The 12,927-nt window shown below is 27.5% G+C and overlaps 1 protein-coding gene across 4 annotated transcripts in view; it reads left to right on the forward strand.

Moving 5' to 3' along the window:
* The window catches only part of LOC105849018 (uncharacterized), a 111,768-nt gene that overhangs the window by 56,810 nt on the left and 42,031 nt on the right, over window positions 1–12,927 (forward strand). For all 4 annotated transcript variants that reach the window (XM_065803679.1, XM_065803681.1, XM_065803680.1 and 1 more), the window contains exons 8-9: window positions 1,165–1,329; window positions 4,954–5,055. In XM_065803679.1, coding sequence (XP_065659751.1) covers window positions 1,165–1,329; window positions 4,954–5,055 — 267 coding nt within the window. The remainder of the gene's footprint in view (window positions 1–1,164; window positions 1,330–4,953; window positions 5,056–12,927) is intronic.

Here is a 12,927-nt window from a genome sequence, read left to right on the forward strand (position 1 = left end):
TAAAAACAATTAGTTTGTAATTAAAAATTTTTTGCAAATTTTTCAAAAAACGTAACTCCTTGTGTACACACTGTTTTGCAAACTTCAAACGACTGACAAGATTGCGTTTTGAGACCAATGGTTTTTTTCGGGCAACTCTTCCAAATAGCTCATTTTCACATAAACGACTTTTGACAGTGCTGGCAGATAAATTGACTTGTAAATTTTGAGCAATTTGATGTTTAATTTTTAGTGCGTCAGCTAGAGTATTTAGCTTAGCAATACAGAGAATGGCTGCATCTTCTGTATGGGTTGTTTTTCATTTGCAAGACTTTCATTTGCGTTTTCTGTTACTTAATGAACCATTATTATTAAGTAAATCAATAGCATTGATAACATTTTTACAATAACAACCCAATCTTCGAGCTATTTCAGAGTTGTTTAATTCTTGTCCTCGAAACGCATCTGTTCCATGTTTTCCTTGTCCCATAACTAAAAGAATATGATATTTGCAAAATGAGTTACAAGTTTATCCTTAAAATACTGACTTAAGTGATTTTTTTTAAATAATATAAGAACTTTGGTTTATTTTAAGAAAAAGTAAATGTGTGCTGTTTAAAATGACCTCAAAAATTTAAACGCGACTTCTAAAATGCTCAAAACAAGCATTTTTGATAGTTGTAAAAGTCAAATGAGAAGTTCCGTTCAAAAAAGTAAGCATTGTTGATGCTATAAAAAATAATAGCAATTGCTATAAAAACATTAAACTTGATATCAAAATGTTAAACCAACTGGTCATGAAAGTGTGCTATTTATATTGTCGCCACTGTATATATATATATATATATATATATACATATATATATATATATATATATATATATATATATATATATATATATATATATATATATATATATATATATATATATATATATATATATATATATATATAGATCAAACTTTTTTTCAATATTCATTGTTCTGTAAAACATTCTATATATAAAATATATGTATAGATGTGTGTATAAAAAAAATACATGCGTATATGTGTGTAAAGTAAAATGTTTTCAAAACTTAAATTTTATTTTAGAAACTTGTTTTTAGATGAAAACATAACTATCACTATTATTAAAAATTAATAATTGTAATTTTGAATTGTAATTTTATTTCTTTAAACTTTAGTCGAACAAAGAAACCTAATTATAAAAAGACAAAGTGCAAGAAGAAGTAGTGATGATGAAATAACAGTTTTGGTAATTTTGATGAACAATATCAACTTCGAAAGCTTTACTCAGCTAATTCTCAATAAAGACAGTGCAAATACAAATTGGATCACACTTGATATTTGTAAATAGTTTAAAAGTTTCTTTTTATTTATTATAATTACTCACAGATAATATTTTCACAAAATACAATACTTATCTAAAGAAATTCTTAGAAATATCAGAATTATTATCAGATACAAACTTTGAAACATATGAACATTAAATTAGCAAGGTTAATTTAAACTATAAGGAATGTTAAAATATGACTAATTATTCAGTATTGAGATGGTACTTATGACTAAAAACATATATGTTATGGAGGTCCTTGACATATTGATCAATAATAAATGTTGTAAGTCCTAAAAATCAGTGCCAATAGTTGATAAAAGAAAAAATCAAATTAAAAAAAATTTTGTAAAAAATTTGTACCACCATTTCGTTCTGTTTTTGCTAATAGTTAATATTTAAGTGTGACCTTCAAAGTTTGCAACCATATTAATAAGCATTAACTTTTAGGAAAAATTTCTTGTTTTTCAGTTTTTATTGAAATATTTCTAAGGATCATTCCTTTTTCAGCCATTTAATTTATGAACTGTCTGTTGAAATTTTCAAACAGATGGATGAGGAATTTGATGCAATGTTTGAGCAGATAAATGTTGTTTTGAAGAAGAAAGTCTTTTTGAAAATTGACATTTCTCACATTCCTCACAGCACGTTCCCACTACATCCTTGGTAGTACCGCACTTATTACAACTTGTTTCTCCTTGTATTAGCCTTGTACCTCAAAGTTTGTGTTTCAGAGTTATAGAGTTGAGAGAGGGTTGTAACCACAATTAATTTCAACTGCATTGGCCTTTGTGGACTTGGGGAGGTAAATTAATATTTAAAAAGTTTAATAAGTATCTTTTCATTGCTTTAAAAGCTGCATTTTTGTAATTTTTGAAATATTTATTTACAGTAATTTTTAAAATCATGTCATAGTTTGAGATCCTTATAAGATGCATTGGCTCCAATGGATGAATCTGATCTTTGCAAAGCTAATATTTGCAAACATAGCCATACATAAAATATTGTTTATACTGAAATAGCCTTATTGGCTATAAATATACTAAAATGCAAATATTTTAGTGCTTAGATTGGTTGAGGGTTTAGGTAAGTACTATGTATATATAAAGGGATTTTAATTTGGAAAAAAAAAATTGTTATTCTTTCATATTTCTTGATTATTTTTTTTTTTTTTTCAGTAAAGCAACCAGTCTACTTGCTCTGCAATATCCTTTCTAAATAAAAGTTTAAATTAAGTTTTAACCATCTTTATAAGCTCATTTATTTGCGAAAAATATAATTTAAACTGTAAATAGGTAATATATGCAGGCTCTCATTTAATTTGTTTTTATTAATTCAAAGAAAAATCAAGCTAGCCAAGTAAGATCCTTAAATTACTTTGTAATATTTTTTTGACAATAAATTTTTCTGAATATAGTTTATTTCTTTGTTTTGGTAATCAAGTTTAGGAGCTTATACTTACTTATAATTTGCTTATACTTAGGCTGATACTTTGTTTTGGTAATCAAGTTTAGGAGCTTATACTTGAAAAAAACGAATCTTTTATATAAGTACCACAAACTTTTTGAGTGATTTTTTTTGCAGCATCTGTTGGTTTTATTACTAATAACCACTAATTATTAACCATATAACTTTGAAAAAGTGTTGTTGCTAGAGCTTTTCAGTCTGTGAAACATAAAGTATTTAGTTATAACTTTTTATTTTCAGTTTTTTTTAACCTTGTGCCTTTATATACTGTTCATAAACATAATGATAACAAACTATTCAGACTAAGTTATAACATTTGGATTCATACTGCTTTTAACCAACTATAATTTGTGGTTTTTGCCAAAAGCCAGGTAGATAATATTGATGAAAAATTTCCAGATTTGTATAGTTTCTTAACATCTAACAATTTTGTTTTAAATTTAAATTTCTGATTATTTAATCTTTTCTTACATGATTGATTTTCTATTTGTATTTTTATTTCTTGTTGTTTAGGTTAGCGATACTCCCACAATTTATTTAAAAAAAAAAAAATTAACAATGTCTATGCTTGTTATTTTCTCTTAAATTTAAAATAATTATAAGATTTAATTTTTAAATTAAATCTTATTATTATTTTCTTTAAAGTTAAATGCAGCTGAAATCGTTAAAATTTGCAATTTAAAATTAGGTTACATTAGTAATGCAGTACTAGACTTATTGTAGAACTTTTGATGTACAACCAAAAAGGTTCAAAGTTCAAATCCATCCTATGCCTCCAGAAGTGCTGTGCTCAACTTGTTTTTTCACACAGTAGCCTTGTTTTTAAAGCTTTTTCAACTATTTTTATATCATTCATTAAAATAAAAAAAAGTTAGCAATATCTATGCTTGTTATTTTCTGTTTATTAAATCTTTAAAGTTGAACGTACCTAAATTTGGAATTTTAAATTAGATTACATTAGTAATGCAGTACTAAACTAATGGTAGAACATTTAGTGCGCAACCAAGAAAATTCAAGATTCGAATTCATCCTTGTTTATTAAGAATTATGTTTCAGAGTTTAGTATTGAGAGAGATTTTGACAGTAGTTGTTTCTATTGATGTTATGTGGGAATGGGAATGAATTTAATTAAAATACAAATCAATTAAAGCAACTTATAAAAAATGCGTTAAAACAAATAAACAAACTCTCAACTACCTAAATTTATATAACCTTAATTTATATAATTTCAAAAAAGTGGAACTGACCATTGCTTTCATTAATGTACAAAAAAAATTAACATATTCTAAAAGCAGATGTAAAAAAGTACAAAAAAAAAAAAAGTTTTAACCCCTACTCTATGTATACACAAAAGTTTTTTTCATTTTTGGACCCCTAGGATCAATTATATGGACCCTTTGCACCAATTTTAGATGAAGTTATTGGAATTTTTTGTATTTTCTGAAATTTAGTTTTCGTTTAGTAAAAAAAAAAGATTTAATTTACTAAAGGAAAACAAAATTTTCTAAAATAACCAGATAATTTATTTTATATATATTTATGTGCGTGTTTTTCAACTAATATTTAGCTATTATTTAAGTTATATAAAAACCTTGTCATACACCACAAACCATTATAAACATTTACGATTAATTAAACAGCATTACACATTTTCATGCACCATTGCACTAAATCATTCTTTATTACACTAGATTATTTATCATCACGTCTTATCATCACACCTTATCATCACACCTTATCATCACACCTTATCATCACACCTTATCATCACACCTTATCGTCACACCTTATCATCACACATCCTATGCTCCTAAAAAAGATTATTGAGATTTTAGAAGATTTTATGAAGAAGGAAAAAAGAAAAAGGATAAAGGAAATTTGATATAGGAAAAAAAAAAGAAAATGTTCTTAGTACACAAAGTAACTAAAAATTTTTAAAAGTTTTAAATTTTTGCAATGCTAGGTTAGAATAAGATACCACTTTAAAGATACCACTTTAAAATAAACAGATGTTTATAATAAATACAAATGCCAGTTTAAAATTAATAAAATGTACATTAAATATACAATTGTTTTTAAGTTTATAAGTTGTATACTAAATATAATATTAATATATTATTTATTTAATGAGAATTTGAAATTTTGGGTAAATAAAAAAATAATTTTTTTTTAGCACTTGTGTATTCTAACTCAAAAATTTCTGCAGAAAGTTTAAAAAAAAAAAACTTTTTTACCACAAAGGAAATTCAAGAGGCTGTACAAGATTTATCTGAAGGTATGTACAAGATTTATCTAAAAGTATGTAAAATATTTATCTAAATGTATGTATATTTTTTTAGCTTAGTGGCGTTCCCAGAATTTACTTGAAATATGTTTTTGGAAGATGTAATTGAGAAGGTGAAAGTTGTAATTAAGAAATTTTGCAATTAATTGAGAAGAAATTAAGAAAAATAAAATGTTATTGCAAAGATAAAAGTTGTAATTAAGAACTGCCAGATTTAATTGAGAAAATGAAAGTTATAAATAAGAAGTTGTACAAAAATTGAGAACATTATATTGTAATTAAGAAAAATATAAAGAATACAAAGTTCTTTGTATTTTGAATTTTGTAGTCATAATATACTTTGTAATTTAAAGCTGGAAATAATAATATAATACCAAAAAAATATAAAAAGTCATGAAAAAGGCATTTGAGGTTTAGGCGGTAACTAGAAAAATCCTATTGAGTGTCAATTAAAACTTTCTTTTATTTTTATTTGTGAAAAATTTGATTGAGATTTCAGATGAATTATGAATAAAACACAAATAATTTATTTATATAAAAATATAAAATTTAAATAGAGTTTAAACAACTTCATTAAAAATTATTGCAATATTCAGATCAAATGAAGCACAAACTTGGACGCCTTCCGTATGTTGTACAGCCCGTGTACAATCACATCCCATTTTTTCATTTTTTGCGGCAGTAACAATTCTTTCCAAGTACTGCATTTGTTGTTCCATAATCCCTGCACCGAATACAGGTGGAATGCAAATCACATTTTTAATGTTAATTTTTATTTTGGATCAGATAGTTTTTTACTGGGTTTAACTTTGGATTGTAGGGTTCTAAACATAACAACTGAGTTGAATTTTTAAACACTCTTTCTAAACAAGCATGACACAGAGCATTGTCTGTTACGACAACCAAATCGACTAAATGATTCCCAGATGTAACCCACTGGTGAAACATAACCAACATCAACTCGTTACAAGAATCTACATTAAATGATTCTTTGTGAGATTTTTTGTTAATATAGCTGCAATCAAATGTATGTTTGCACCTTATTAAGCATGTATTTTAATTATTGCTTTTCTTTCCTGTTTTGGCACTTGTTTTTTTCTACAAAAAAGGTTAAAATTTGTTTAATTCGACCAAACTATCTGATGACCATTTGTGATATGTTTGTTGATGTTCCTAACATATTCAGCTCTTTTTTTGTTTGTTTTTGTTGCTGTTCATTGTAGAAGACTCCTTGTGCACTTTTTTTATTGAAAACAATCTGCCTTTGAGGTAATTAGTAGTTGTTGTTGTGCTGACACTAATATTAAATTGTCTTAATATTTTTGCTTTAATGGCTACCAATGTCAAACAACAGTCACTTTCAATCCATGTTAGCGTTTCCTCAGTCAATTTTTTGGGTTTAAAACCACCTCTTCCAATAAAATTTGAATTTCTGCTGCGAACCCAATTGTAAGCTGTTTTATATTTGACACCAAAAGTTTGCGGCAGAGTCACCCAATTATCATTTTGCTAAGCACATTTAATAACTCTTTGTCTATTCGATAAAGATAAAGCAAAATGTTTCTTTTAACTTGTTCAAAAAATTGGACAAGTTGGTTCTGGTTGTTCCAGAAGTGGATGTAAGCAAATTTGGTGAAATAAATGTTTGCACAGATTCAATTTAATAACAGATTTTCTGTTCATAGTATATTGACAAATAACACAACAATCTTTCAAATCCGTTACTGTATTGCTGGTGCATACAATGCTAAATTTGATATTATTAACTTATTAAAAGGCATGTTCTAGAAGATCTTTTATAATGACCTTTAAGCTTACATTGTGAATTCGCAATTACAAATAACGTATTCTCATTTACATATTACGATTTCTTAATTACAACTTTTATTTCTCTAATTTCATAATGGGATTTCATATTTACATGTTGGGTTTCTCAATTACATTTTAAAATTTCTTAATCACATGTTGTGTTTCTTAATTACATATTGCGATTTCAAAATTACATGTCGTATTTGTCAATCACATATTATAATTTCTAAATTACATGTTCTATTTCTCAATCACATCTTACTTTTCTTAATTAAAACTTTCAAGTTCTCAATTACATCTTGAAAAGGTGTAGTAGTTTTTCTTTGATCCTTTCTAACTTTTCTTTTTGATCATTTCTATTTTTTCTTTTTGATCAATAGGAGCAACTATTGACTAAGCCCATAATTTTTTTTTGACATCCAATTTTTATACAAAGTAAAAAGACAAATTTATACGACAAATTTTTTAATTTTTTCTTGTTTGAAGCATTTGCACTGGTTGTTTGCAGTAAAGATTTTTGCAGTTTTTGACCAAGTTTAGACAATTATCTAAGCAAATGCTTTGAAAATTTGTTGGGAAAATAGATTCTGATTTTGAATCTGGTTCATTTTTTTATCCATATTCCCCATCCGTTTTTATAAAAACACTGTTTTTCAATTTAAGAAGTATATAATACCTATCTTTTAATGATTATGATAATTTATTAGTTTAGGTTAGGTTATTGTAAAGTTATTTTTTGTTTATCTAAGAGGTCATTTCTATTTATGATGTTTTAAAAATATTACTGTTACTGGAGCCTTAGAATCCATAAACCTAAATTCAAAATGGTTGTCCTTAAAAGATTTGTTAAGGACTTGGTTGTAGATGAAACTAAATTAAAAAAAGCATTTGCTAAAAATGTCTCTTTATTATTTTATCTTCCTAATATTATAAAAAATACTTTAAAAAGAATCTTTAAGAATATTAAGAAAAATATTTTCAACAGTCTTCTTTAAAGTTTCAAAATCAAATTCGGAACTGACATCAGTATAGTCCAGGTTTTCATAATTACTCATTTCATTTTCAGAGAAAAATCCTGCTGTACCATGTCTAGTTTTTTTCACTCTGAAATTTTAGAGTGAAAAAAACTAGACATTTTTTAATGCATTTCTTTTACTAACAGCTAAAAGCTGTACATAACTCCAATCACTATCACCAATCACCATCACCAATCACCATCACCAATCACCATCATTCTGTAATCTAGCTGGTCTTTTATTTTTTATAATTCATTAATCTTATTTGATGGTTGTCTTAGCCAATAAGTCTTCAACAAACAGTTAAGAAGAAAAACGTCTTCTGCTCATAACAATCCTTTAAATTTAATTTTATCAAGTATAAAATGTAACACACAATTATGTTGTAATAAACTTACTTGTTGAAATGATAATAAATGAGTATTTACAATTAAAATTGTTAAGAAACTCATGGTGTAATTGTTTTATAAAAAATAAAAAAATCTTCTGTTCTTTACAAACTTCTATTTGTGCTGATATTTGAAAATGCCATTTAAAACACAAACAATATAAAAGTCATACTTTAAAAGCATGATGTGAGTATAAATAGCCATCCATAATAAAAAAATAATTCATCAACAAAATAATACCTAAGAAACATTTTAAGATACTCCATGAGTTAAGATTTGTTTGTGAGGGTCAAAGTGGGAATGTCTAGTAACTATGAGCAAGTTTTAAAAGTTGAAACTTATTCCTAAACATCAACTAAATTGTTGATGTTTAGAAAAATTTTAGTCAAGCAAAAAAAATTTCGGAGAAATATGGAGACATTTTTAAAAGTTTATTTAAAAATTTAAAATTAAAAAAAAATCTTTGAAAAAAGATATAATATATATGTAAATATATATGTGCGCTCTTTGCTTTAATAAAATTAATATAGTAATGCAATATTTAAATTTAATTAGATATTTTGAAAAAAAACATATCTTTTTAAAATTTACTTTACAGCAAATAAAAATATTATTTGTAAAAAAGTTAAAAAGTTTTGTATTATTAGATTAAATGATCACTTCACTGTTATTATAAATTAATAAAAATTGATTTACAATAAATTAATAAAAAAAAATGTTTAACTTTTAGTGCATATCATAAACAAGTCCTTAATTTAAAAATAGAATTTTATTTCTAATCACAGAAACTATAATAATAGTAACCATAGCGCACCTTAATATTGAAAATATATAATTGAATTATAAAACAAACAAAATCTAAAACAAAACACTAAATAAAGCATAAAATTACATTCTACTATAAAGTTTCAAATAATTTAATTCTTATTTGGTATAATGTATTTAGAATGTACTAGAATTCTAAATATAATTTTACTAAGTACTTGATAAATTTTAAAATATTTACAATGTCTATTATATGTTTTCTGTAACTGCAACTTTTGCTATGTCTGTTATACCTTGTTTCCTGAAATTCCTTTTTCAAATTCAGTTGAATGCTTTAAAAAAGCAAAAGTAGCTAAAAATCTTACAAAAAAATCTTAAATTTTTATTTGGGTCTTTTTATGAAAGATATCCTTAGGGTTTTAGGAGTTATTTGTTATATATTAGGTGGTAATACATAATATTTTTATCATCTAGGTAATAAGATTATTTGTTTAATTTAAAATTGTCTTTTTAAACATAATTTTTGAGTATATGTAGCTAGATTTTCTCAACAAAAGACATAGTCAATAGGGTCAAATATGTAGCTGGATTGTTTTTTCTCAACAAAAGACATATAGTCAATAGGATCAAATAAATTAGTTAAGAGTTTCAATTTTTTTTAATGGAAAATAAGTTGTAACAGTATTTAACAATATACAAATAAAATTAAAGTTTTTGTAAGTTTTTTAAAAAACTTTAGCATTTTATCAATGAGAGGGTCTGAAGGTTGATTGGAGTTGTTATTTGTGATCCACTTTTTGATGCAATAAAAACAACTTGATGACTTTTACATATTTTTATGGTATGCATGTTCGACAAAACCGAACCTTGTATTTAAAATTTTTGAACTGATACTATTTACTGTTGATGCTTGACTTGTTGAAGCTTCACCCAAAACTTTGACTTTTTGAACTGAGTTTACTGTTTTCTGTTGTTGTTGTTGTTAGAGTCTTTGTTACTTGATTTTTTTGCTGCTTGTCATAAAAATTAAGCTTATGTTGTTTTCTGGTTTGCTTTGCTGTTTATTTTTGTAGTTAGCATCTTTCAATCTCTTAAATATTTTAATTTTTTTTAGACACTCCCCTTCTTGGCACATCTACATTTTTTTTTATTTGTTGTAGCAAGCAATTGAATTGATTGCAATTTTTTTTCAACTTCTTGATTTTTTTTTTTTAATAGCCAGAAATACTACAATATTAAAGGTTGGTTGCAGGCAAATTGATTTCGGAACTGATGCTATATGATGTATGCTAATAATAGATGTTTCTAGCATAAAGTCAAATGGCAATGGCTGAGATGGTGTAGTTACTGGTGATGGAGAATGTAATACTAACTATAGACTCGTAGGTGAAATGATGAAGACTCATGTTGAGATGATAGTGTTTTAAAAGTATTAGTAATATGTAATGTAATATGTAAAACCTAACCAGAACCGAAAAGGTTTGCTTGCAATTGACTATGGCATGATTTTGATAAATTACTGAACTTTGTTTTTGCACAAAACTATTGTACCAAACTCTTTTATAAATATCTCTTTTATAAAAACATAAAATAATATACTGAACTCTGTCTGTGCTTTGAGTCAAGTTCTTTAAAAAATTTAAAAGTGGCTAAAATACCAAAACTATAAAACACAAAAAACCATCGTTATCACCAAGTTCTCTAAACCTATTATTCACTAATATTTGTGGCCTTCAAAGTAACTTTTCTTCTAATGAATCTTATCTCTTACAAAGTTCACCAGACCTACTTGCTCTTTGTGAGACTAATTTGAGTTCAGCTATCTCATCTTGTGCTCTTTAATTCGTAAAGACTCCAATAGTCACATGCTTGGCCTGGGCATTTATATTTGTAAGAATTCACCCATTTGTCAGGAAACTTCAAAAGATTCAAAACATTTGTTTTGAATCTTCAGACTATTCTTTTATGTGCTTTCTTTTAGCTTTTCACTTCACTCTATTGCCTTTCTTCATGTTCTACATCGCTCTGCTTCATCTCAATACTGCACTCTTTTTGATGTTATTTCTGATCAAAATGACCAAGCCCTCTCTCTTTATCTATAAGCCAATATTGCTGTTGTTGGTGACTTTAATGCTCATCAGACTGAATGGCTTGGCTCTAGTATCAGTGACTCTGCAGGCATTAAGGCCCACAACTTTTGCCTTTCTCCATCTCTAACTCAAATAGTCAACTTTCCAACTCGCTTTGCTAACAACCCAAATTATTTACTTTCTCTACTCGACTTATGTCTTGTTTCTGATCCTAGTCAGTGTTCAGTTTCTCTACATTCAATCTTAGGTGCTTCTGATCACAGTTTGATCTCTCTAAAACTATTATCTCATTCTTCTTTATGATCGGAATCCCCCTATCATTGTACCTTTTACAATTTCCTTAAAGCTGTCTGGGACTCTTTCAATGATTTTCTTTGTGATGGCATTTGGGTAGAAATCTTCTGTTTTCCTGCTGACAAATGTGCTCCTTACATATCTCCTTGAATTCAGGCTAACATAGAATCTTTTATTCCCTCTTGACAGTTCAAGAAGCCAAGTCTCACTCTTCTCCATGGTTTTCCTTGGTTTGTGCTGCTGCAATTTCTAATCAAAACCATTACTTCCTTATCTATCAGCAAAACAATTCTCCAGAAAACAGGCATCTGTTTACTATTGATAGAAACCATTGTAAAAAGGTTTTGTCTAGCGCCTAAGCCCGCTATTCTCAGGTCATGAAATATTGAACTTCATCTCAAAAATGACTTCTGGAGAATCTATAACAGTATCAATAATAATGAAAAATCTATTATTCCACCTATTTTTTATGGTTCAGATTTTGTCACCCCACCTAAAGACAAAGCTGAATTAGTGGCTAAGATCTCTTCATCAATACCATCTCTTGATTCCACTAGTTGCTTTTTACCTGATATAGCCGACAAACAGCTTGATCGATTGCTTGACATTTGTGTCACTCCAGCTTCTGTATCTAAAGTTATTTCCTGCTTAGACACTTCTAAAGCTTGTTATCTGGACAACATACCTGTTATAGTCTTGCAGAAGTGTTCTCCGGAGCTGTTATCTATACTTCCAAAATTATTTAACAAGTGCTTATCAGAGTCTTTTTTTCCAGCCTGCTAGAAAGTGGCATCTGTTATCCCTATTTTCAAAAATTCTGGAGAGAGATCTGACTCGTCTAACTATTGCCCATTAGTTTTCTTTCCTATCAAAGGCAAGGTTTTTGACTCTTTAATTAACAAACAGTTAATCTCTCATCTTAAATCTAATATCTTACTTTCTGATCATTAATATGGATTTCGATCTTGTTCTACAGCGAATTTGCTAACAGTAATAACTGATAGGTTTTATTGTGCATTAGGTAGAGGTGGAGAGGTTAAGGTTATTGCTCTTGACATTTCTAATCATTTCTAAGACTTATCTTTCGATAAAGTTTGGCATGCTGGTCTTCTCCATAAGCTTTCTTCTTATGTTGTATCAGGTAACATCTTTAAGATTATTTAATCCTTCCTTTCCAATTGTAGTATGAAGTTGAAGTATGCGGTAGTGGTGTAGTGGTAAAGCGCTCGCTTCAGAAGCGAGAGGTTCTGAGTTCGATCCCCACCACGTCCCTGGTAGTACCGCGCTCAACTTGTTTCTTCGCGCAGCGGCCTTGTTCGTCGAGGTTCGTGTTTTGGAGTTATAGAGTTGAGAGAGGGTTATAACCACTATTGAGTAGCCTCCTCATCTGTAGTGGCCTTCATGGCCTTGAGGAGGTGATTAACAAAAAAAAAAAAAAAAAAAAAGTTGTCCTCGATTGACAGCACTCTTCTTCATATCCTGCAACTTCAGGGGTTTCTC

The sequence above is a fragment of the Hydra vulgaris genome, chromosome 08 (genome assembly GCF_038396675.1).
Source record: "Hydra vulgaris chromosome 08, alternate assembly HydraT2T_AEP".
Taxonomy (NCBI): domain Eukaryota; kingdom Metazoa; phylum Cnidaria; class Hydrozoa; order Anthoathecata; family Hydridae; genus Hydra; species Hydra vulgaris.